Here is a 26,840-nt window from a genome sequence, read left to right on the forward strand (position 1 = left end):
CTTGGCCATCATTACAATGGAATGAGTTACTCTGCACACATATGCTTCCTGAAGATTAAAGAACCCGCATTCATGATATATCTGTAACCCAGACTCATGAAAAACTTTGAGAAGTGAAGCTCAGTGTCTCACATTGACCAAACACAATGTCTAAGGCTGATAGCAACACTTACATGTTAAGATTTCTATAGCACCTTGAGGTACCAACAAGTTTGCTTTATCGGCAGCAATCCTGGCACTGTGTGCTGCCCAGCTTTATTTCCATTTTTTTAAACCAGGACAGCTGCTCTCGGCACGGCCTCTCTCTTCCAGCACTCGGTAAAGAAAGGACTAAGAGAAGCAATATACTGATTTCTTCCACATATGCCTCCTTACCTCCCCAAAGGACGAAATAAAGAAGACAATCCCTACATGTAGAGTACCTCTTGGAAAGCAAGTGGATATATTAAAGTACTTTTAAGCCACATCTGTTCCCCAGCCTGATGGGTCTCTTTTCTATGAACATTCTAAACTCAGAGTTGGACACATTTAACAGCACCATTACTGTACTTCAAGTTTGTGCTCATGAAACTGTTACATATTCCCCCGGTTGCAAACACGTGAAGAAACCAATGGGAACCCAGTGCCTGCCCTTGCCTCTGCATTTTCAGCGCATCCAATTTCCACAGTTCTCTGTCCACACGTGATCAGGTTTTGGAGATCAGGAGCATCACAGCAGTTTGCTAACAACCGTCTAAATGCTTCTTTTGATGGTACCTGCAAAAAGCCCACTACTAATACACAATATTTTGCAGGGGCCTTTCTGAGCACTCATCAAATCAGCATCCAAATCCTGACTTATCTCAAGTCTGACTGATTAGCACCATTCGTTCATTAAAGCAAATTCTTGTTTGGGAGATCCATTCAGCTCAGAGACTCTACTGTTGATTTTTACGTTATATATTCTACTCAACAAGCTTGTAGAATACGTGTATTTTAGCAACAGCCTGATCTAGTATGTGTATGTCAGGGGGTTTATGGCCATGCTGCAGTAAGTTGCTGCAATCATTTTAACTCTTCCACCTTCTTACCAGAACACCCTGCCCTTTCCCTCCACTTCCCCAATAAGGTTTATTCATGTCAAAAAGATCTATGTGCACAAGACCTATCAGGTTTCCCCCCCAGCCACACCAGTGAATCCAGAGAAAGGTCTAACCCAACTACCAGCCTGATCTTGACATAGTCCCAGAGCAAACCAACTGCTCTGTGACTGTGGTTTGACATAGAATCATTTGGGTTGGAAGAGACCCTCCAGATCATCAAGTCCAACCATAACCCACCCCTGGCACTGCCCCATGTCCTGAGAACCTCATCTCCATCTGTACAACCCTCCAGGGACGGTGACTCCAGCACTGCCCTGGGCAGCCTGTTCCAATGCCCCACAGCCCTTTGGGGAAGAAATTGTTCCTAAGATCCAACCACAACCTCCCCTGGAGCAACTTGAGGCCATTTCCTCTCATCCTGTCACTTGCTACTTGGGAGAAGAGACCAACACTCTCTATGCTACAACCTCCTCTCAGGTAGTTGTAGAGAACAATGAGATTATCTTCAACTCAAAGTGATTTCTCTAAGTTTTAAGAAAACTGGTGGAATATTTTAAATTAGCATCAACGGTTGAACTCTCCTGCTTAATCTGCAGTTGGGTTGGAAAGCCAGTGGCACTACAATGACTGAGCCAAGGAACAAGGTTTGTGTTCAAGATGCCCCATAAGGGACCAGCACTTGAGCTCAGATTTCTGAGTATGAAGAAACAGAATAAGCCCAGCCCATAACTGATGCATTTATACTTTTTGCTCAGTAGTAATTCCAAACAGCTGGGTTTATAACTGTCACAAAGAATGAACTGATATTTTACTAAAATCCAGCCCATAAACTAGCCATAACACACATGTGTCAGCACTGGCATGGCAAGATTGGCAGCTGACAACTTTTTACCGAGAATGGGCATCACAGATCCTTCTTAGAATGACACAGTTTGAATTTGCCTTGTTACATGTGAAAACAAACACGAGGCACCACAAAAGGTCTAGACAATGGCTTTTTCTGATCTAATTCAGAACCACTTATCTCTGTTTCACCCTTAAAACTTATCTAATTTCTGCCATCAAGTTACCAGTTCCATGAATAAAAACTGAGAGGCAATGCAGTGATTAAATGAGCATCCCACACACCCCATGCTTCAAAGAAATCTACACTGCAGAGACCACTTTGCTAGCTCATCTTCTCAAAAGCAAAATATTAATACAACCTTTAACTAGCACTTGCAAATCTTGTTGTGAAATCTTTAATCGATCAATTAGAGCCTGTAGTGGTGTTCATCTAACAAATGAATTCTGTTTACACTCTCATTATAGAACTAAGTACATGGCTTTGTAAAATCACATTAGAAGGAAGCATTTAGTCCTGCAGCATGAACCCAACAAGCCCACTACAAACTAGAGACTTTATTTCCTGAAACGCAAGAGAACAGCTTTTGGGAGACAAAACCCAATTGATTTGGCACTAACTAGTCTTATTTCAGTCCTGTCTGGTCCTATCGGTGAGCAAGGAACAGGCTGTATCTCTGTGGGGTGCACCAACGACTGTCAGCCTTGTATGGGCTGAACAACAGCACTTCTCACTTCGGGGGAGGATATATATTTTTAAGTCAGGTTTTTAAATGGTTGTTGCTAAAGATCATTTTTTTTTTCTGCATGAGATGACACCATCTGGAGTGCATTATACTTGCTCCTTTATAAAAATAGAGCTGGAGCCATCTAAGCGATTATGTTCACAACAGCAATGCAGACTTCAGTGTAATACAAACCAGATGCTAACATCTTTTTGCAAAAATGTATCCTCATTAAATTAGTACAATCTCTGATTGATTCAGGATGGGTAACAAAGAAGAATTATTGCGCAGTGAAATCTGTTGGTACCATAAATCCTATACAAAACATACATATGCATCAAACAATTTTGTAAATAATGTGGCTATAAAATTACCGAAGTTGAATTTCTACAATACTCTGCTCTCCCTTCTTGATTGAAAAGGCTATTTAAGGGATTTAGTTATACAGTTTTCCAGAGTCCTTATCACTGGAGCCGAGTTCATAGATTATAAGTTCAAGCAACTGTTGAAATGTCAAGGCAGCCAAGAAATCTTTCATTTGTTCTGTAAATTCCAGTTTTGTTCTTGCAAGAAAAAAAAATTTAATGCCTCCTATACAGTTTTCAAGTTGTAGTAAAAGCATCTTTCCCCTGAAGCAGGAAAGGCTTTTTTTCTTCCTCCAAAGAGAAGGAAGTTTTAAGAAGTGGTAATTAGCTGCTCACCCTGAGTTCTGCCACTATTTTTAAGACAATGCAACACATCAAGTGGTTATCTGCCCCGGAACAGCATGTGAAACAAGGCACCAACCCAACAGAAACATCAACCAGTGACAAGGGTGCCCAACACCTTGAATAAGTCCTACTGTCTTTTTGGCTTTCCTTCAGTAAGGCAGAGAGGTTTTTAAATGCAAGTTTTATGCTATTTAAAAAAATTGATAAAAAACCAATTGATAAACCAATCACTGCTACTGACAGAAAGGCGACATATTCAGCCAAATTCCATATTAATGCTCCCTCGTGCTTTATAGTGGTTCAGCATCAATTTGCGCCCTTAAGTCCCAGTTCAGCTGCACAGCACAGTTATATTTGTTATACTGTGAACACTACTGGCAATTCAAGGGTGGTTGAGGTTGGAAACTGGGTACAGTGACAGATTTTGCCCAGAGCCAGTGAGAACGCATCCGCAGTGAGTCCAACACAGTGCAGAAAACATTGTAGAACCTGAATTTGTGGAGCAAACAAAGCAAGCTTCTGATACTAATAAATAGATTCCTAAAAAGGGAATTTCTCCATAAACAGTAAGCTAGAGGTGCAGACTTGAAAGAGAAAAGGAGTAACTCACAAAGCGGGACGAGTTGTCATTTTTCACTGTCTTTGCATTCCCAAAGGATTCCAGAATGGGATTTGCCTGAAGAAGCTGACGCTCCAGCTCCCCCTAAAAACCACACAAACAGAAAAATAAACAGACATGAGCACAGTGCACAGGAGGTTCAGGGTTCCTATATTCTGCTTCTTCCTGACAGTTATTTTACCCAGGCTGTGGCAGTGGCACTACCTTCACCAGGGGGTTATCAGTTCTCACTTCTAAATCCACTGACAGTGTCCTTCATCCAGCAGAGAAAGTGCTTTGATTTTTTAATTTTTTAAAACACACATACACAAACAGAGTAGTGACTGAATAGGACTTAACAGATGTTGCAATTCATTGAACATGGAAAAGAAAAAAGGGCTAATGAAATTAGGCACAGACTTGAAACGCTAAAGAGGAAAAACTGATTTAACTGCTTTAAGATCTTAAAACAAGGTTATTCTTATACTTGCCATTTAGTGATTTTACATTATAGCTACTTACTTGTAAATCACTGGAACAGTAATTTTCAATCAGCCAGATATTGTTATCAGTACAACCTGGCTGTACCCGAGAATCAGCAAAGGGAACCGAGCAACAAAGACAAAGAGCATTTCCAAATTGCTCCATTCCACCAACATTGCTCAGTATGTTTAATGCATTAAAAATAAAATAAAATAATAAAAAAATAAAATAAAATAAAATAAATTAAAAAAATAAAAAAATAAAAATTCTTCCTTTAAGTTCAAGCCAATAGATGTAGAAATCAAAGTACTTATCTTAAGGAAATCGCACAACAGCTTTTAGAATTGTTGTCCATGAGGAGGTCTGGTGGCAAAAAAAAGTCTGTGCTGCTTCCATGAGCCCAGGAGGCACATCCGCGTGCAGGGAACACAGTACGGTGTGCCTGCTCTGAGGGATGGGGTAAAAAACGGTGAAACTGTCTGGAATGTAGTCTCAAAAACTGATGTTTGTGTTCATAAACCTGCTTTTTCCAATTATTTATAGCATAGATGAATAAAGACCCTAGACTGAGCATCAAAGAATGGGAAATGTAAATCTCTTAAGGCTTCCAGATGAGGTCAGGTCTTACATAGGAATTTTTAAAATTTACTAGTTAACACCTGAAAGAGGCTTTTATTTGTATATTGAAATATATTTCCAGTCCTTCTGAAAACTAATGGCTGCTTGTACTTTAATGTGACCTTAAGTTATCTGCTCAAAACTTGCTTACTTCCAAAGATATTCCCTTTGGGACTACATATTTTCTGAAGTAACTAAAGAAGAAATAAATGTGTAAGTCTTAGCCCAGAGCACACTAAACACTTCTTGGGCCGCAGTGTCTATGGACCATATGTCTGCCAACATCGCAGTTCTCAGGAGCACTTTTAAAATTGCAAGAAAAATTCACAATTGGAAAAAAAATAGATCCCTGTTTTAACCACTATATGCACATGTGATTTATATTCTAAAAGTTTCCTATGTAAAGGCAGCAGACAGTGTGAAAGCTCCCCTCTCCCAGCTGCGCTGTTCAGCTCCTGTTGAGACTCGGGGTAAAAATAAGAACATGCTGTATATGGCTTGAAATAAACCACGTCACGTACAGAAAACGTGGCAAGCGCGTCACAGCTTACAGTGCAAATTCTAGCTGTTCTGGAAAAGAAAGCACACTGACTTCAAAACTCATCTCCGCAGAAGGTCACTGTGCCCCATGAGACCCTTGGCGTGGAAATGCAGCGTCCGTGTGGTAAAGTGCTTAATTGCACTTAAAATTAAAACATTAATTGCGCTTCATGCAGAGGAACTTCTGCAATGCATTGTAAAATAATTTTACTCATTCGCCAGCTGAATGTTAAGAGTTCTTAGCAGCTCATTTTTACAGTCATCTGAGGGTTTGCAGAAAATATTCAGTTGGGTCCTCGGATGTGGGTGAAAACCATCAGAACAGACAGAGATCGCAGCCTGGCCAGCCTGTGGTTTGCACTCGAGAGTAGATTTGTTGTAGCCATCACTGAGAAACAGCAAAACCTCCTAGCACTACGGTAAATGCATTCTGATTTGAGTTTTCATTTCTAGATGGACTGCTTTACAGACAAACCCCAATTCTCTTTTTTAGAAGTGTTCAGTGCTTTGTAAAGAGTGTAAATTTGTCCTGTGGGCACATCTCTATGGAGGCATCTAAACAGAACTTGGAAAAAGCAGTATTGCAGCATTGGAAAAGTGAAGTCATACAACATTTCATGCAGGGCAACACCGAGATAAGGACAGGTTATTGTCTCAGTTTCAGAAAAACCAGCATCTGTGAGTTGGCTCATCGGGGTGAGGCGGGGAGACCACGCGCTACTCACACACAACAGGGATCCGCTCTGGAGTTCAAGGTGACATTGGGACAGAAATGTTAATGATTATGGTTTACGCAATATCAACACTTCTGGATTAGCATGTTTCTGCTGATACATTTAAAACATTTGCCCACAAATGGTTTGTTCAACCCTGACATGCTAAATCTAAGCAAAAGGAGGGTTAAACTAAACACTGCTCCATCTATTTTTGGAACAGAAATATTTTAGTAAAAAAACCCTTAAAATTGACTGAGGTTTGCAAGGAGGGAGGATTAGGTTAAATACTAAGAATGTCTGTAACTTCTGAAAATAAGATCATGGGCTCAGACACATGACTGGGTTACAGAAGTTTAACAAGTTACCACACACCAGCAATGGGATCACAGCTGTCCATGGGATTTCTTTTTGCTTCCAGTATACCAGAGCTAACTTAAAATTTCTTTTATTATTTTCTTTTTCACTACAGTTTAAGTTGCATTACAGTCAGCTTTTTAAAAAAAAAAAAAAGGAAAAAAATACAACCAGCTAAACTAACTCATGATCGCTTCTTCAGCTACCAGGCCCTGGATACGCCACACGGAGCTGGTGTGAAGCTTTTTCTTTATTTAAAAGCTTGTGCCCATGACAAAAAGGCATCACTTACCATCTCAGGCTAGAGAGTGGCACATTTAACCAGCTGCTAGCACATTTTATGCAGGATATCGCTAAGCACAGTCTTAGCCTCAAGTCAATCCTTGCCTAACCCTGCTCTGCATGTGCAGGACGGCCAGGCCGCTGCTGCGCGAGGGCTCAGGGAGCGACACAGGCAGTGCCACCTGCACAGCAGCCCCGGCCAGCAGGGGAACAAGGGCAGCTGAACCTCAAACACTAATTCAGGCAGCATCGCCGAACAGAACCACATCGCCCACACCACTTATCCTAGAAAGTCAGGGGAAACACTCAATCTCAGCAGACGGTTTGTTGGTTACACCAAGCCTTTTACCTGGAGATCAAAGTCTTTATCAGGTTACTTGAGAGGTTATAAAAATATTCAGACAAAACAGTATGTTAATAAAAAAGAATTCTGTTGCTTCTATTACCTCTATCTTTTATTTAGTGCTTTGTTTAATATCAAAAAGGTGTTCTGCAGGGTGGAGAACCCCAGCTGGACAGAGGGCGAACCTTGTAAGAACGACAAGTACATGTTTTGCGTGCTTGAATATTTCTCAGCTAAGGTACTTAAAATGGAAACGTTAATTTACCAGGAGCAGGGAAATTCAAGCACATTCTTTTGCAGCCTTTATAAATCCCTTCCCCTACCACCCTGAAGTGCTCTGCAGTGCCAAGGAACTTGCCCTCTCTGTGCTCATCTACAAAGTTGACCATTTGCTGTATACATCAACAAGATTTCCCACATGTTAGAAATACAAATTGACAGAATATAGAAGAATATATATAATTTCGCCTACTAACTTTAAAAGCATAAAGAAAAACACTTGCCTGGTGTTTCACGGGTTTAGGTGATTCGGGCTGTTCATTGCAAACAAACAAATGCAGATGTTAGCAAGCAGGAATTCCAGCTGCATGGTACATCCCAAATTAGTCATGTCAGTAGGTTTAGTTTAACTATATACTCATTTCATAGAAAATCTTTACATTAATTTTAGAAAAGAAGTTATTCGCTTGTCAATGCATGCGCAAAATACCAAACCCTGTGTTTATGCAAAGGGATAATTTCAAATAAAACACAAAATGACAGATGGACCTTGAGCAGCAAGGAAGGAGGGCAATAATTTAATTAGGTATTCATTGCTTTCTACAGTTTTGCCAAACAAGAACAAAAAATACACCTGCAACACCAAATACCTTTCTCTACAGACTTAGTCACTGCAAGGTGGCCTTATCTGGATAAGATCATTGTTACTCTTCAAAAACCAAAAAGGTTATAAAAGAACCAAGGCAAAAGCAATAATTAAGGAGTCTGAGGTTTTGGTTTTGCACTGTACTTCAAGAATTTAAGAAACACAAACCTACAATCGAGACAAGCTTTGTTTCTTTCTTTCCAGAATGACCCTCCACATGAGAAGAAGCAAGAAGAAACTGGAAGGCCATCGAATTTTGCCAGGAAGAAGGGCAAATGGAATGTGGAAGTGATGAAGAAAAATTTTAAAAACCCTCAAAATTCACGTTTGAACAGTTTCTGCAGAAATTTTCTACTCCATTTTCATTTCCTTGGTTCGGTCTGAAAGTTTAATCATTTTGAGCTTCACATCAGAGAGCCTAGGGGGAAAATATTGTGGTGAAAGACACATAGCAGGATATTTTCATACCAAGCCAGACGCACACTTCCTCTGTTTATGTCTATTATTTTTAACAGCTGGTCTTGTTTTAGTGCGGAATAACAGATTTTTGTCAGAGGTCTGTAAAGCAAGCCGGCAAAGGTTTGGTTTATTCAGCTCAGTGATGTGAATTTTGCAAAGCTGCTCAGAAAACAACTTGGCCATCTAAAAAAATTGGGGTGTTTCAGTATCAAACTGCTCCTGCTTCTGCCTCACTAGAGAAGGACAGGTACACCCCGGAGACGGTTAATTTGCTGAATTAATGAACTGCTCCCTCGGGGTGCTCATTTCTGTCCACGCCATACAGACCTGAGCACAATCAGACACATTGAACTTGTCTGTGTTCAGGTGAGGGCAGGTAACGCTCACCTGGGAACCTGCACTAAGACCGGCAGTCTGAGCCTGCCCAAGAGCCTGCACTTCACAACCAATTACATTCCTTTTGAAATTAATAAAACAAATTAAACAATTTAGCATTTCGGCTACAAAGGCAAATGCAGCCACTGAAAGCAGAAAGTACCAGCAATTATTTCTCAAGCTTAAATGAGCACCCCCATGCAAGCTGGATGTGAGTGGGGAAAGGGGACATGAACACAAGTGGAATTCCAGAACCAGAGGTACATTGGACCAGGGTGACTGGAAATGGTGACACCCAGGGATGGATGCAGATATTTATAGAACCTGACTACTTCATACACTACCACGAGGTGCCGAGTCCACATATCTGCCCATGCCCAGGGGTGCCCAGAGGCCCCATGCAGCCTGCAGAACAGGCATGTTCACCACAGGCCCTGGGCAGTTCAGTGACTTTTCTTTTGGAAAGCCAGGTACGCAATGTTTTTTAATAAATTATTTCTATATTCTACACTGACCTCCCCATCCAAAACCACCAGGTTTGTAAACTAAAGCAGAACCAAGAGTCAGAATTAAGCCTCACTGTTTATCCATATTAAAGCCACTTTAATGCATACCTTAACAACACAATTCCATTCTTTTCTCTTTCCCATCCCAACACATATGGGAGTGATAAGCCATAAAGCTCAGAAGTTTAGAAATCTCCTTTTCCTCCCTACCCTCCTTGCTTAATCTGACAAAGCCTCTCTAGACACATCAGCCTCCTCTCCCGCTCACCAGCTCCCCATCCTTGTTCTCTTCCTCTCCTTTTATTCTAAAAATCATTTTCCCCACAGCTCCTGAGCCAGCAAAAGAATCGGTGAGAACAAAGGTGAAAGAAGCTTCCCCGCAACAATCACCGACTAGACCAACAGATACCAGTATGGTATATACCTACCCTGTTTCCCTGAAATAAGACCTACCCCAAAAATAAGCCCTAACATGACTTTTCAAGATTTTTGAGGACGCTTGAAATATAAGCCCTACTCAAAAAATAAGCCCTAGTTACAGTTCATAAAACAGTCAATTTAAATAGCGTCCAGGCAGCTATACGTATAAAAAAGTAAGCATATTTTGGAGCAAAAAATAATACTATCCCTGTCTAATTTTCGGGGAAACAGGGTATATATGTGTATATATATATACCCCCCCCACACACACGCGCGTCTGTGTGTGCGCACGCGCGTCTGTGCGCGTCAGGAAAAGCTGGTAGTGGGGCTGCTCAGCGCTGGAATTCCACCCTCTGTGCTTCCAGTGACTCCACTGCCCACAGGAGCCCTCTCTGAGGTGACATTTTGTTTGCAATAGTTTTACAGCACTCTGTTAGGTAAAACCAAGTTAACCGCAGACTTCAGAACGATGTTGGGAAAACAATTAATTCATCAGCAAACAAATTGCTTCATTGGGAAAAAAGAATAAAAAAAAAATCCATGCAGCATTCAGAATAGTCTCAGTAATACGCATGCCACTGACAATTATTTGTAACAGGATAGATAAAAATAAATCCATGACTAGTAGTCTGTTTAACAAGCCTATTTAGCATCTTCTCTGTGCACAGGATAATGCAGAGGCTGTACAGATGAGGACTGTGGATCACTGCCAGCTCTCCACAATTTTCTAATGAACACATTAGGGCTGAACACACAAATTCAATTCTGACACTAGCTGTGGAATGCTATGTGTGTAGGTTAGACATTCTTGGTTTGCAATAGTTAAATAAAAATCAATTGTTCCAGCACAAGGCAGACTCATTTGTATTTTCAAAACTGTTTTGGTTACACAAACATTCTGCATTTTTCATAAGCATATGCTTAATTCAGTGCTTACTATGGCACTGCACTGAATGAAGTTCACGACTGAAGTATCAAACTGTTATTTAGGACAGCACCCTATTCTTTTTACTGTGCTTGAACTATGTTTTACGAATAATAAAAACTTTTCCAGTCTTCACCATAACAGTTACTGATGGGTCATAAAGCAGTTGATACAACAATTGTTTTCTAAACTCTCTTGAGATGAACACGACCGACCCATTTGATCACACAGGTAAGGAGTGAATTAAATCGCAGTTCAACCAGTGATTCAAATGGAATTCGCCAACACTGCACTAAAAAGGGCATCTCATCCTTCCTTTCACTGACATTTCCCACATCATGTTTCCCCTTTCATTTCTGAGCCTTTGCTTCACACCAGTTATGCAGAGGAAACTTGTTTTGTTTAAAGCCAGATGGGCTTTAAAACCAGCAGTCTGAGGCTGCATCAGTCTGCGAGTGGCCACGGGAATTGTTACGACAAAGCAGCCCAAAAAATGGGAACTTCTTTTGGCAGAGGCACGGGTGGAAGCACAGCATGAGAACAGGCCAGACAAACATACAGTACTTTTTAAACAATCAAAAATAGGGCCATTTAAAAACAGGCCATTTAAATGGTTAAGCACTGGAACAGGTTTGCAGAGAAGCTGCATAACCACCATCCTTCAAGATTTTCAAAACTCAGCTTTACAAGGAAGGTGCATTTTGAAAGGAGGCTGGACCAGAGGCTTCCAGAAGGGTCCTTCAGCCTGAGCTGTTCCAAGTTGTCCATAGTCTATTCAGAAGTGCTCGGTACAAACCCTGCACAATTCCCTCTGCATCATTTCCTTCTCCCTCAAAAAGCTGAAGGCAACTTTACTCCTGTAGAAAGTGAAAAAATGCCCCGTTTTGTTCAAGGCTGCACAGAGGTCAAAAGCCAAAAGCCATCAAAACCTGTACAGAAAACCAATTCTGATGAGTATTCTCCCCATGCACGACTGCACCATGAACATCCACCTGATACTCCAATTGTAAGAAACTTCTGCCGTTTGTAACAGATGTGGACACAGCCTGCAGCACAATCCGACTGCACACTAAATACTTAGAAAGACTAAACTTATATTTTCCTTGCGCAACAGTTGAAGCATCAACTCACAGGGTCATGCTGTTCACTCTCAATCAGAGCAAAGATTCACGTTTCCCCGTACACTTCGATATCTCTAAATCTATCTGCAGAGCAATCTCGCTTTCTCTCCCACTTCAAATCCTTCACAGATTAAAGTCATCTCCGTTTTTCTATACGAGTGTGACCCATTCAAGAATGTCTTAACATTAAGAGTCATACACTAGAAATTAAAGAAATTGTTGCCGCCAAGTCAGATGATAATTTGGAAGCTTCCAACCAGCAGAGATACCTGAGGTAGTACCAGAAAAAAGTAGGTGCAAGCTGCTTGCTTGTAGCAATTGGAATTAATACTTCACTGCAAAGACATCCAAGTGCTCATAGCAACACCATTCAAAACCATTCCTAATTTTTTTAAAGCAAAGTATTGCTAAAAATTCAGTGCAAATTTTGAAGTCTGGCAGTAAACCTGAAGAAAATTCCACATCAATCAGAGACAGTGACAAGTTACCAAAATACTCAGGATTCTCTGACATAAGAATGCATACGCTCTTGTTCATAATGTAATAACATCTTCTAAATATAACGGCTCCACAGCAGTTTCTAAGCCTGATGATTTTTCCCATCTACAAGTCAGTTTTATGAAAGAACAGAAAGCTCACTCACAATTATAGTTATAAAAACTGCATCTAGTGGGAACTACATTCACTAAGAATTGCCCAGGTTAGTTAAATTTTTTCAAAAACTGGGTTTTACTGCACCAGAAGGCTTTGATGCTGTGTCTAGTTCCAATGCTTGCATAAAGCCTTTAATTTCACAATGGAAGTTAAACAGCTAAATTAACTGGAAATGTTGATGTAACTGCTCATTTCAGCCACTACTAAAGAGAAAATAATGGTTGAGACAAAGTTATGTGGATTACATTACTGATTATCTTAAATAAAAAAGTTGTGTTTTTTTTAATGCAAAGACTGTAGTTTTCAAAAAGAGCATCAAACTGAGAAAATATCCCAACTTACAGGAATATTATGGTCCTTTCTTCCTTTATGGGAGGAAGCAACATGAGCAAGGTATTGAATAACCTTCTTGGTGTTTTCAGTCTTCCCGGCACCAGATTCACCTCTGCAAAACATTTCAGACATTTTCCTCAAAATTCATTTTCAACAACTTCTCAATTCTTCGTTTATAGCAACCTCATTTCATTCCACTCATGACTTTGACTATGCAACAGACCCAAGCATCTAAAACCAAAAGCACAGATGCAGGGAACTACGAGGTATTTCTTTAAAACACTTTCTTCATCCTAAAGATGCATTAAGATGTTGATATAATGTTTTTGACTATATGCCTCAATTCCTTTGTTATTTTCAGAAACAAGAACCAGACTTGTTCTCTGCCTTGACCACTGGGCCACAGACAGAACTCTTCAGAGTGCAGACAGACATATATATATATATTTAGTCATATATACTCACACACTTTTATAATTAGCATCATTGTAGTATATTTTATATTACAGAAGCAGGTTATGAGAATTACCAAGTTGAAAGAAATATTCAGTATCTTTAGAAGCCAGTTTGAAAGTAAAATACATTTTAGAGAATCAGATTCTTTGTAGTGCTCAGGCTCTTAGCTAGTTTAACAATGTATTTATGGCTGCAGGGCTAAATGAATTCATTAAGAAATGAACTGATGAGTGCAGAGCAGTACAGAACACAGATCAATAAAGATAGCAAATACACATTTCAGTTTTAAGACAGAGGCAGATTTAAAGCAAAACATTTTTGGACACAATTTAGTGCAAAGTTTACATATGGGATATTCTGGGCAGGAAATGTGACCAAGTTCACATCACAGCAATCACAGATTATGTTAATACAGCTCTATTTTAAAAAACAAATCAAAAACCCAAGGTCTGGTCTTTGGATAAATCCACACAAAGAGATTATTACCAGGTCTAACCTGGCAATGATTCCGGAGCAGTGAAGTACTGGAGAAAGATCCCATTTCAAGCACAGCAGTGACTGGCACTAGCGACTTGGACGTGTACGGAGCTAAAAAGGATTTTACAATGGGGATTTGCATGGAAAAAGTGAACGTACTTCTATCATCCAACGGTTCTTCAGAAATTAAAGTCTGGAAGCCAACTACTTTGTAAGAACGACCAGCACGCATTTCGTGCCCTTGAATATTTCTCAGCTGGGATACTTATAATGGAAACATTAATTTATCAGGAGGGGCAGAATTTAAGCATGTTCTTTTGCAGCCTTCAGAAATCTCTTCCTGCACCACGCTGCACACCCCAGTCTGGTATCCAGGCTTCATTTACTTGGGTATTTAGTACCTTCAGACCTGCACGTGGTCAGATATGCAGCTTAGAAGCACTGCTATCCCCACACCACACTTAACATCTGCAAAAATGAGACAATACAGCACTTCAGATTTTAACTTTGCATATGCAGGAGGGATATTGCCCCAAATCTTCAAAGAGAACGGTCTCTTAAAAAAAAAAATAAAATTAATTTCTTCTTGCTTTCAAATCCTCTTACATTATGGAAACCCCCAGGACAAGTGCACTGGGCAACCTCTTGATAGGAGACAGCAGTAAATGCATTTTCTCCCCAGAACAGTACCTGCTTCTCAGAAGCAACTACATCAACCTGACTAAACCCATTATTGTCCCATTTTTCTCTCACAAGAAGACAAACATCATTGGGAAACAATACAGAATAAGAAAGACCAGAAACCACTGGCCTCAATTACTCAAAACGTTGACTCTGTTAGCTGTGTACATTGCAGAAAAAACTGGGACAGCATAACCTGAAGAGCTAGGTATGAAGAAGGTTACTCTGAGAATTAGCTAATGGATAACTGGGGTTCTTTTTTGCCAAGATCCCATCAATATGCACAGAAACTGTACTTTGGGACCGCTACAACAGGAATAATACACTTTGACTCCATGAAAAAAGCAATTTCTACGTGGTCCAGAGTCACCACATACAAGACAAATGTGAAGACTGATGAGGAGAAAAAAAAGACCTTGGATGTCAATTTATACGTCCTGGTCTTTATTTCTAGTTTCTCTTTTATTGCAGTGTTTACATTAACATAACTCATGTAAGCAATAATAAAAGCAGTCTCATCTGTGTCTAAATGTATATTAAAATATGCTTAATGCTAAACTATTCCAACAGGTAAGAGAAGAAAATACATAGAGCAAAATATACATTTACATTTTAAAGCAATACAATTTGTTCTTATTGTCATCAGAGCTTGCGAACACATTAGCTCTGCCTTTAAAACAAGATAAATAATCTTTCCTGCCAAATTACAGAAACAAAGTTTATACAATTTTAAAGGAGTAAAATCTACTCTGAAACAGTCAGTGAAAATAGCCCAATAAATCCAGTCCAGATGTCGCCTTCCTAGCAGGGCAGCGCAGGGCTCTCACAGGCTCTGACCATCAGCGAGGTTTTCTGGCACACACACCAGTAAAGCTCCATACAGTGCAGGGAGCTCAAAAGCTTGCAATACATTCCTTTTGCTAAAAAGCCTTTAAATCTAATAGTGTGTGGTTTTATTTAGAGAAAGTCTTTCATGCAAGTCCTCATTCAAAAGCAACACTAATGGATGTTATCATCCCAGTTCTCCCCTCCCTGGAGCTTACAAGAATGCCAAATATTTCCTGCGGGATCCAGTGTTAGATAGCTCTGCTGCCATAGGCTCTAAAAGAATTAGAAGATGTAGGGTAAAGTCTTTTTCATTTATAGAAATAATGACATCTGTGTACTTGAGTTCTTTCCCAGGAGTGCAAACACACAAATTACAAAAATAGATCAAAATCTACCTCTATCAACCTACCCAAAAAAGGTAAACTTTTAGTAACACTGTGTACAATGCTTATGGAATGGAGATGGTATCGCAAAGCTAAAGATTAGATTCTTCAAATCCCTTTTTTAATACAATTAATATGTTACCATAAATTAAACAACTCAAACTCTTGGCTGAGATCCCAGCCTTACTTCAGTCAACAGCAGCTTTCCTAATGACTTCAGTAGGGTCATAATTCCACCTCATTTATTTCAGTCTCATTTCCACTACTAGTAGACAGAAAACCTTACGAGGCTGAAGTGAAATGCTGTATTAACTCAAGCCATGGGCTATATCAGGGCACCCAAGGAAGCAAATAATCTTCAGCAATAGCTTCAAGTTGGATGTATAAGGTTATTCCATCAATTAACGGGAAGATATCTCCCTTACAAACTATGTTACACAGACAGGTCAAAGAAAATCTGACAGTTGCTGGTAAATTTAGGCAGTATCTAGAGTTAAAGCCCTTTCTCTAGAGCAGCAAAGCTGCTGCTTCAAAGCAGCTTCAAGCACATTTAAAATTGGAGAAGTTTAGCTGGCACAAGCACTTAAAATTTTTACAGGGTTTGAAACACATTGCATGTAAAACTAGAGTGTCATTTCCAATAAAGGAAAGCACACTTTAGGGAAACTGATCTCAGCTACAATTTGGTTAGCAAAAATTAGTGACTGACTTCCCAATCAGCTGCAGTTTCTCCCCCCCTCAGCAACTTGAGCCCAATTCTTGTACAGAAGAGGCATTTTCTCTGCTGAGTAGATTGCCATCTAGAAAATGGGCAAGACAAACAGAGATGACTCAGAGGCCACAAAGTAAATGGGCAACAACCAGGAATGGAAGCCGGTCTTCTGACTTGCAGGAGATCACTGTGCTCTTCCCACATAGCCCATGTGTAATGGCAATTACTGTTCTACAAACAAGTCAAACTCCTCTGTGGGAAAGACCGGTTCTAAAGAAAAATAGGAGGGAAACAGTCGCTTTGCTTATCGTCCAGCAGGTTTGAAGCATCTACACATCTTTCTGTGATAGTCACACTACGTGGTACGTCAGGACAAGGCAACACCACCACCCCTGCCCGAATCTGCAGATGAGTTTCCAGACTTTCAGAAAGTTAAATTAAAGTTGCTTACTGAGGTGCCAGTGCAAGGGCTGGCACCCTTCTTGCAGCACCCAGTGAGCCAGCAGCTTCACCAGCAGATCAGAGGCCACGTGGGATGTACCAAGTGTAGTGTTGTGAGTCATGTAAGACAGACAAAAAAAAAAACCCACATGCTCTGAAATTCAAAGACAGACTTTTCTTCATCTTGCTACTTGCACACAAAGTCTCCACTGCAAGCTAACAGTATTTGTGAAGATAAGCATCTGGAACGCATTAGGATGGTCAGATGCAGTTAGTGTCATCTATCCCACTACAGATCATCTCTGTGATTTCAGTTTCTGAAAAATGAACCAAACAGGCCGGTATTTTCCATGCTGAGAGCCCAGATCACACTTTTCCTGTGCTCTAGGAGTTTCATCTGCTTCTGTCATTCCTGACAAGCAACAAGCTCTGGTATGAGAAGTTAACCTGGAAGCAGAAAGGAGAAGCAGTCCCAGCACCTTGGCACCCAATTTCAGACACGGGGATCCCAACCCCACAGGTCCGGTGGCCAGCAACGCCTCGGCTCACACAAAGCAGCCACTCACATAAGGCAAAACCCCATGAAGTATGCACTTAGATTGTTCACAGGAGAAAGTAACTGTGTAAGTAAGAGCCCTGACAATGGTCTGTTGTCCTTCTCACAACAGCAGTTGCAAAGAACAGAAGAAACACTTATTCTCAGACACAACTGAGCAGATCTTCTGCCAGCTACAAATTAACAGATAATTACAGTAAAAACCTGTAATTAAAAGGGTGTCTTAATCACTTGACTAAATTTCTGAAACAAAGAGGTATAACCAATACTTCGGATGAGTGCAGGAGAGTCACTAATTGGCTTGACTATTTACAAGGCTGCTTTACAGCTCCTGCAGTTCTCCCTGGATGCTTCCCATCATCTCCACACCAGTTGTCTAGGGAATGTTTCCAGCTGGATTACAGCCAGAGGTTGTATACAAAAATGCCTGGTATTTGCTGCTGTTGTCCTTTAATAAGCAGCCTCTATTCCCTCCATCCCCCCTGCCTCCTACTGAAGGCAATTCAGATTAGATATCCTTATACGGCTGCAAGCATCTGCTAAGTGACAGTTCATCAAGCCCAGTCTCTAGCTTAAAATAAAGTGCAGTGCAGCACATTTTCATATTTGACTTTACACATGTTGCCTTGCAGCTAAAGACAACAAAGCCGGGCAAGGTTGGGATATTTCTCAGATTCCTCATATACCACAGCAGAAATTTCTTCATCTTGGTCCCCTGGCTCCAGCAGCCTGAATGCCATGGAACAGTAACAGGCAGCAATAATCACAGAGAAATACCAACACTTAGCAAAACATCAGCAGCTGCAGCTTCTCAAACTAAAAAAAAAAAGAAGCCCCACAAAGCTGCTAATTACAGCTTCACATCTTACAGAAATGAAAAAATGTCCGGTGAGGTATGTGCACATCGCGAAGTTCGCACCACTTTTCTGTAACTGATTTCATATGGCTGCTGGGCTAATACAGACCAAGAATGTACTTCAAGCAGGAACAAGAAGTTGCTGAAACTACATGTATTTTCCTTTTGTTTCAGCAAACTAAGAATTTACAGAGAGAAAATTCTAAACGAGTTATCATTTGCACCCCAACCAAGGGGGAGTCATTAGATAGACATTAGTTGAGTGTAACTTCCCAAAGAATTACTGGTTTTGAGGGTTGCTTGTTTGCTTTTTTTTGAAAGTTTGACGAACCAAACTACAAAGTGATGGAGAGCTCCAGTAACCTCACTAGCGACTTGTCAGTGGTTAGCACCCTGAAATTAAACTACCTGACTTCAAAGCTAAAAAGAAATTGTCATTACTGTTCATTCAGCTCCTCACGCATCATCATTAACCCGGCAATAATCTGGTTTCACCTATGTCTGATAAGTTATCCAATGGATTCAGGAACTGCAGGTGCATGTGCCTGTGCACACATTTGGGTGAAAGGCCAAAAGACACATAAGAAATCACATCACTGCTACCTGAGGAAATCAGGGACACATCACGGAGCAGGAAGTCTTTTCAGACACGGGAAAATTACTTTTGGTTCACTTTGAGAAAAGCCTCTCTATGAGAAGTAATTTCAGCACAAAGTTTCTCCTACCAACTGTGTCCCTGGGACTCAAATACTAACAAGTTTACAAGAATGGACACGGTTGGGGGAAAGGTGGTGGGGGTGTGGAACACAGTGGAACAAATAACGACCAGACAAAAGGAAGTCAGTGCATAAATATGCATAAAATTACACACCACTAAGTCAGAATAAAGCCCTGTGGTCAAGTCTCCTCAGCAATTGTCTATATTGAGTTCCTTAAAAGACAGAGTGGAAAAAGCGATCAGAACAGAAGGTACCAAAATGAGAGTAAGAATCTGCATTTTACGTCCTGAGAGAACTCTTATTTCTGCAGCAAGAGCAGGAGGTCACCTGTGTTATTGAGTCTAGATTGGAGAATTGAACGGCAGCCACATCAGCTGGAAATCTCAGTCAAACCCTCCTGAAGAACCAGCCGCCAGGTCAGGTGAAGGACGAGATGTTAAGCTGAGACAAGCAGTCAGAAAACACAGCAACCGTTTTGGGTTGTTTGTGTTTTTCCCCCTCCTGGCACGAAGTCTGACTTTGAGAAAAATATTACCAACTTTAAGATCACTAGTTTATGCAAAACTCCTCATCTTTAGGGCATGTCAGGCCCCAAACTCCTCATGGAATGGCAGCAGGTCGTGTTTGAGACAGAAAACCTCCACGTCATCTCACTGCCTTCGAAATAGTAAGATGTATCATTATGCCTATATCTGCAGTGGAATACAGGTTATTCTTCGGCACGATTCTCTTTGAGGGGAAAAAAAAAAATAAGATTATTCTCAGCAAACTGTATTCCTCAAGAAGTCCCACCTGCGTGCATCTTCTCTTGACAGGTATAATACACTGTCTGCAGCCTGTCCTGCCAGGCAAACAATGACCAGTGTCTACCAAATGCTGAACCAACCTGGGTCATCAGGCACTGCTAGTCCTGAGGCAAAGCGTGAGCAAACCTGCAAGTGTCTACAAAATATCTGAAATAAAACATTCATTAATGTAGCTACAACAGTGGTTTAACAATGTTAGAAAACACATTAAGTAACACCTTTGCAGTTTCATGATGCATCTGGCCACAGCTATGTACTGGAATGACTGCATGAAGGTAAGCGCAGTCCTTCCAAGGAACCAGGTTAGTATTTCCTACAGATTTGGACATGTTAAAACAATGAAACAGCCTTAACCCCAGAATTAAGTTGCACACTTTCATGCCTAGGATAAAAATACCCATGTGTGACAGGTATAAATCAGGATTGGCTATCTGTTGAGTCCAGGAGGAACAAAAGCTTAAGGTCATCTTGCAGTTGAGGAAATAAAAAATTGGAGTTTAAAGGTTTTCCAAGGTAAGGATTTATAGACTGGACATCATTAAGTTAGAACCAAATGAAGGAAGTCCTCTGGCACAAGTGCACAGACAGTGTTTGAAGAGGGAAAACTGAAACCAAACCCAAAGGCTTGAAACACCACCAATCTTACACTTCAGAATGCTCTGGAGAGCAGCAGTCCGGGATGGCCGGAAGAAAAGGCAGCTGGATTCAGAGACCTGGTAAGGTGCTGTTCAAATACTATCGCTTGAGAGCTGACCTGGCCCCCAGAAAACTTGATCAACTAGAGGTAGGGAGAGACAGGTGACCATGTTAAACAGATGAAACTTCATCACCAATGGGAGAGACTTATCTCCAGGATGTACAGAAAGACAATTACGGTCTAGGCAGGAATGACCGGCACACCACAGCTGTCCACTCATCTCAGTGCACCAGGCAAGGGATGTTTTCTTTCTCACTAGCTGGCTTGAACTACTCTTACTGAAGAACAGAAAAAAGGTTTCTGAGGACTTTCACCTCTACTAAAGATCAGGGTCAATTGGATGATCAGTGTCCCAAGATGACAAGCCTGGGATGAGAAGATGTCTCAAGCCTCTGATGAACTGCCATGGGAGTTTCTGAAATCACCTCCAGTGCAGTTAAGACACACTCCTACCACCTTACTTATTCCTGCCTTAGCCCAAGACCTGTAAAGCCAGTGGCATGGAAGGGAAACACACACAGTTTACCTTTTCACCACATAACCAGCAAGGCAATAAAGTCCTGGACACTACCCACCCTTGATCAAAACATGAGACATCCTCTTGGCCTGTTACACATAGGTGTTTGCCATGGCCTTGTCCCATTCATGAAGGGGATTAAGCCACATATCAAGTACCAAGTTTATCAAGCAAGCCTAACAAAATACAGCTCTGCTATGACACCCACATTGGGGACAGTGCTGCAGAGGTAGCTGTCTTTACAGTCTCTCTGTTCAAAAGATACATGGAAGGCAATACAAGTGGATTTGATGGCACTTCTGAACTGGACACAGAGCTGAAAAGCAGTCTGGATAAACCTGTCTTAAGAGAAAAGTGTTTATTAACCTGAACAACAGTCTGGTAACCCCAACTGCCCTTTTTATAGTCAGCACCTAAAATGGTGCCGATGGATACACAAGATTAGTAAGATCTCCAGGCTATGGGCAACTTTGGTGTTTAACTTCAAGACAACAGAAACACCTTGGGTTCTGGCATCTATCTCATCATGCATCTTTATATTCCCAAAAGGTAAGACCTAGACTGGAAGGTCTTTGGTCCTGTACCTCCAGTTTGGAGAGGAAATGCCTTGTCCTTCATAATTCTGAGGCCACAGATCTGTTCACATTACTGAGGAAATTTGTATTTCCAAGTAAATCATGTTCAGTGACATTGAACCTTTTCAACCTTGTTTCTCCTTATGCTGCTGTGTAAGTACTTCAGTAAGAAACAGAAGTTAAAGCAGCAAGATGGCCAACAGAGCTGGAATCTATTGTTCAGAACCTCAGCTTTATCAAGAGTCTGCCACGCTTGGGTGAAGTGCAGTGTTTAACACCGGTACAACCAAGGCACTGAATTAAAGGTAGTAAAACTTGTCCAATGTCATGGTACTAATAGCTTCAATACTTAGTTTTGTGATATGATTCCAGGATAGCATTAAAATCCTTTGAAGATGTGGTGTTCACTGCTTCTTCACACCAGCTTCTGAATTTTTTCCCTGGAGAAGTAGATTTGTCATGAAACATTTTACATGTCCAACAGAAGAGATGTCATCAGGGCCATCTCTGAGGGTCCTAACATCAGGACTGCACTCAGAGCACATCCCAGCAGCTCCAGACTCAGTGCTGGATATGGCTGATTCTCCTGAGGTCTGACTGTAGGGAAGTGTGTCCATCCCCACCTCACCATCTGGGAGGAAGTTTGCCTCTGCACATGGATGTGCAGCAAGCCGCTCATCAACTGCCCAGCCACGATGTGGCTAAACCTGTCACAAGATGCAGATCTTTCATGCTGAAGCATGCCATACCGGGTATAAAACAGGGTTCCATTGCCTATTCAGTTCAGCAGGATCAAAAGCTTACAGTAACCTTACAGGTGAGGTAGTAAAATTGAAGGCAAGAGAGCTTAAAAGCTTTCCAATTTGCAAATGAACAGATCAGGCGTTCACTAAATCCTGCAGCACTGCCATTCCAACCTTTGTGGTCTTGGCTGACCATGGAAAGAAGTGCAAGGTTCATGCATAGGCACAAAACATGAAGCTACTTCAATAAAAATTCGCTTGAGGCAAGCACATACTGTCGAAGCATCCACAAACAGACAAGAACAAAGCATTTATTTTCTCTCTGGGATTCCATCCCTGCTTTGAGGGCTGTTTTGCACATTGCACATGAAGTAGTCATCACACAAAACAGAAGTCACACTAAGAGCTGGGACCACAGACCTAGACAAGCCTGTGTTAACCAGATGAACTTTTATCTTCACTACAGAACTGAGTTTGCTTCTGTGTCCCTAGACCCCAGATATCTTGTGTTCAGATTATCTATAGTTCAAAAAAGCGTGGCTTGAAAGGATTGTCCTTCAGTCTTGTGTAAAGTCAGAGTTAAGGCACTTTTGTAAGAAGCAGATGAAGATTCAGATTTCTTCATGTCAAGAAGGAAACTGAACCCAGGTCTCTTTCCAGCAATTAATCTACCCATGGAGCTATTTCAGGATCCTCACGAGCTATGGCCTCAATGCGCCAGCACACAGCACCGCCAAGGGATCGCACAGCCCACGCAGAGCCACACAAGCTACTGTATCCTCCCTCTCCCCCTCAGACTATTGGATAAGTTCAATTATATCCCAGACTGCTAACTGCAGTTTCAGAATGGAGCCAAGTTATTGTTTCACCCCACCGACAAACCAGCCCAACACCCAAGGTTGCTACCACCAGGGACACGACCCCTCCAGTCTGTTCAAACTCCACACCAGTGCTCCTGAGCCCAAGGAGTGCAGACCCACAGAACTAAACTGATGAAAAGCAGCATTTTGTGGCAAGGTGATAAACCAGCTCGGGGGGAAGAGCTGGCAGAAACTGCATTCTGAAACTGCAATTAGCAGTCTGGGATATATCAGCTCGGCAGTGTCACATGCCTGAAAGCACAGGGTGTTTCAAAAGGATGGACCCAATTTGAAATCACTTTATCTCTGCAACCACAACCCACCCACGAACCAAACTCTTACCATTTGAAAGGGCGGTGCATCAAGTTACTAAAACTTGATCACTCATTAGACCACTTGTAAATTTTTGTGTAATGGTAACGTGTTGCCATTGTGAAACACACTGCTTTGAAATGGGGTCCGTCTTTCTGAAACACCCTGTACACCCATACTCTGACTTCCCCACCATTGCATTCCCAGGTCCCAGAGGAATTTTGAATGAAATTCATGCTTCTGGCTGGCACAAAGTTGGGTACACACAGAGAACACAAAAGGAAACCTCAGTGTCAACTTAGCCAGAGTCTGCCCGTTTGAAGCAGATCCAAAGTGAAGCTGTTGCTCAGCAGGGCTCTAGACCAACTTTCAATTCGTATCTCCCCCAGGTGCTACACACCGAGTAGTATTTGAGATACAGACACTTTTTAAAGCTTTTTGTTTCTGATTAGCATCTCTTGACTGAGATTTTTAAATTATGTTTCTTAAACGGTGCATGCCCGTAAAATTTTCAATAAGGTGAATTACAGTGTTTAAAGAATATGTTGCCATATTAAACAGCATTTCATGCTACATCTCTAACCATTAGCCACTGTCTGTGAAGATTAAAGATCAAATTTTGACTACTAGAGCTATATCTAAGACTCTTTCAAAACACAGATTTCCAAAAATGCTCAAATGAAACATGTTCACTTACGTGCAGAGAATTGATTGGTCCTCACGGTCTGCAAAACAAGAACAAATGTGGTTACAGTTTGTATTTATAATGTCCTGTAATTTGCAAGATAGTTTCTTTTAAATGAATATTGTAAAAATTCAGCTTTTCAGGTTAACACATCTAAGGACACTCTCCAGCAAGTTTCATAACATACCTTAAACATCTCAGTTCACACTCCCCATCCCCCAAAACAACAGCTTAGACATTCCTAAAAGCTCCGCCATTTCATATAATAAAACTAAAACTTTATTAAAATTTAATAGAAACCCACAGTAATATTTTAAATCATATTTTCAGACAAAGTTGGTGCAACATCTTCTGTATGCATCTTTGCCCAGATTAATCAAATTATTTAAACTAAACAAGCAAAAAAGTTCCAAGTACACAACACTAATGACCAGACACTTGGAAACAGCACTGACATCTCCAGCAAACAAGCACTTCCCTATGTTGGTTTTTTTTTTTTTTCTTTTTTTAAATGAACATGCAAGCCTAAAGCGCTTCCATAATTTAGCTTATTCATTAAAGACTTGTCAAAAGGACATTCAGGGAAATACTGAACAGAGCTGAACTCTGCAATACGGTGAACAGAGCTGAACTCTGCAATACGGTGGTTCAGCACTTCCGTGACACCCGCTGCTGCGCTCCTGACCTTTGGAAAGAAAGCCCAGAGGTCGGTTCTACCCTGCACGAGGTAATTCACAATTACAAGATCTTTACAAGATGTATTTCAACATCATGCACTCTATATTAAAAATTATATAATCAAAACATTCAAATACACCTGCAAACAAGTAAGACGTTTTAGTTAAAGGTGTTTTCTACCCTTTGAGACAGGGTTTTCAATGAGTTCTACATATTTTTCATGAATCTGCATCACAAAGATCTTGCTTTTACACTTCAGTTGTCTGTCACCAGCTCCAGAAGAATACGATTCCCTCCTGCAAGCTCAGAGCTTCAGACAGCTTTTCTGTTCCAATTGGTAATTTGTAATGGATTATGGTACAATAAATAAAATCAAGCTTTATTTTATTCAAGTGTAAAGCTCACCGCTACATGTCAGACTCCCTGCATACAGCCCTTCTCCTCGAGCACTGACGGACCCCAGACAACGTGTGACAAATGCTCCTTGTGGGACACCAGTCCTGGCAGGAGGAACAGACACACGGCAGCTTCCATACACGCTTAAGAGGTCTCAACCAGATCCATGTCCATATATACAACCTCAGTACATTTACAACCATTTCTGGCAAGCAGAATAGTGTAAACAACATCTCACATTATTTCTGGACATATTTAGAAACAATGTTGTTAAACTGAGTTGCAAATTTCTGCTGAGTTTTGCAGACTGCATGAAACCAGCCGCCCTACATGCGTAATGAGCTGATTTCCTAGTGCCATTGCACAGCAATTAGTGTAGAAGCGGAATGTCAGCCTTAGCTAGGTAGCATCTAAAAAATTAAAAACAAAATCCAGCAGTGAGCTGTGATTCCCCCTGTTATGCTGCCTGATGAACAACCCAGGCACCAGAACAGTCGGTGTTTGGACAAGGAATTACTGGAGAGAGTCCAGCGGTGACTGCAAAGATGCTGAGGGGTCTAGAGCATCTTTCTTGTGACAAGAAACAGAGAGCTGGGGCTGTTCAGCTGGAGAAGAGAAGCTGAGAGGGATCTGATCATCATTAAGTCAATTTGACTCAATCAGAGGAATATAAGCATGAGGACAAGTGTGTGGTAGGAGGGGATGAAATAAGAGGGCTAAGCTCTTAATTCAAGTTATGTCATAAGACCAACCTTTTGGTTTTAAACCAACACAGAAGTCCCACTGGAATCTATTACTTCACTTTAGAGACATACAGCTTGGATTTAAATACATCCCAAGGTCTTAAATGCAGTCGAAGGGCTAATAGTCACAGAGAAGGGCTACTACAATATTCCTAATTTGAAAAGCAAAGTTCCAAGATTATGCACAGTTTATGAACAAAAACAAAATTTGATTTTCTGGTTCAGAAATAAGCTTTCTATAGGCTAGTATGTCCTTTTGAATAGAAGAATTTGGAAGCACAACGGCAATACAAGCTGACTCAAACCTTAGGCTGAAGGACCCCGGCTGCGGCAATTCAACCTGAGCTGCCACTGATGTCCCTGCTCTCTCTGCCCAGTTCTCCCATCCCATCTCTTGAAACCAGCAGCTGACCATGAAAATGCACATACTGCGAGTTCAAAAGCTGATGGAACTAACAAAATTTCATTTTCAACCAGATCAGCTCCCTGATCCAGTTTGTAACAGTTTATAACATTGGAAACACTTAGTGAGTCACACTAGCAAAAAAACCTATCTATATATATATATATATTTAGATATATAAAAATAGATGTATAAATCCTATAGAAATATATATCCCAAAAAGTGGCTGATCATTAGATGGGCTTATGATATATCAAGCACATATTTAGCATCTGGAAGTGCTCGAGCGGCAGCCAGAGCCAGCGCTCACCGCCCGCTGCCCCAGCTCAAATTCTCACTGACGCAAGAATCAGCAGCCACATCA

General features: G+C 41.0%; 1 protein-coding gene across 4 annotated transcripts in view; it reads right to left on the reverse strand.

The window, feature by feature from the left end:
* Positions 1–26,840, reverse strand: part of MYH10 (myosin heavy chain 10) — a gene marked incomplete at both ends in the record, with an annotated part of 98,215 nt that overhangs the window by 44,260 nt on the left and 27,115 nt on the right. For 2 of the 4 annotated variants that reach the window (XM_080356573.1, XM_080356572.1), the window contains 4 exons: positions 3,971–4,063; positions 7,798–7,827; positions 12,962–13,064; positions 24,269–24,296. In XM_080356573.1, the coding sequence (XP_080212699.1) occupies positions 3,971–4,063; positions 7,798–7,827; positions 12,962–13,064; positions 24,269–24,296 (254 nt within the window). The remainder of the gene's footprint in view (positions 1–3,970; positions 4,064–7,797; positions 7,828–12,961; positions 13,065–24,268; positions 24,297–26,840) is intronic. The other 2 variants (XM_080356574.1, XM_080356575.1) reach the window with 2 other exon arrangements.

Source organism: Nesoenas mayeri (assembly GCF_963082525.1).
Source record: "Nesoenas mayeri genome assembly, chromosome: 19".
Taxonomy (NCBI): domain Eukaryota; kingdom Metazoa; phylum Chordata; class Aves; order Columbiformes; family Columbidae; genus Nesoenas; species Nesoenas mayeri.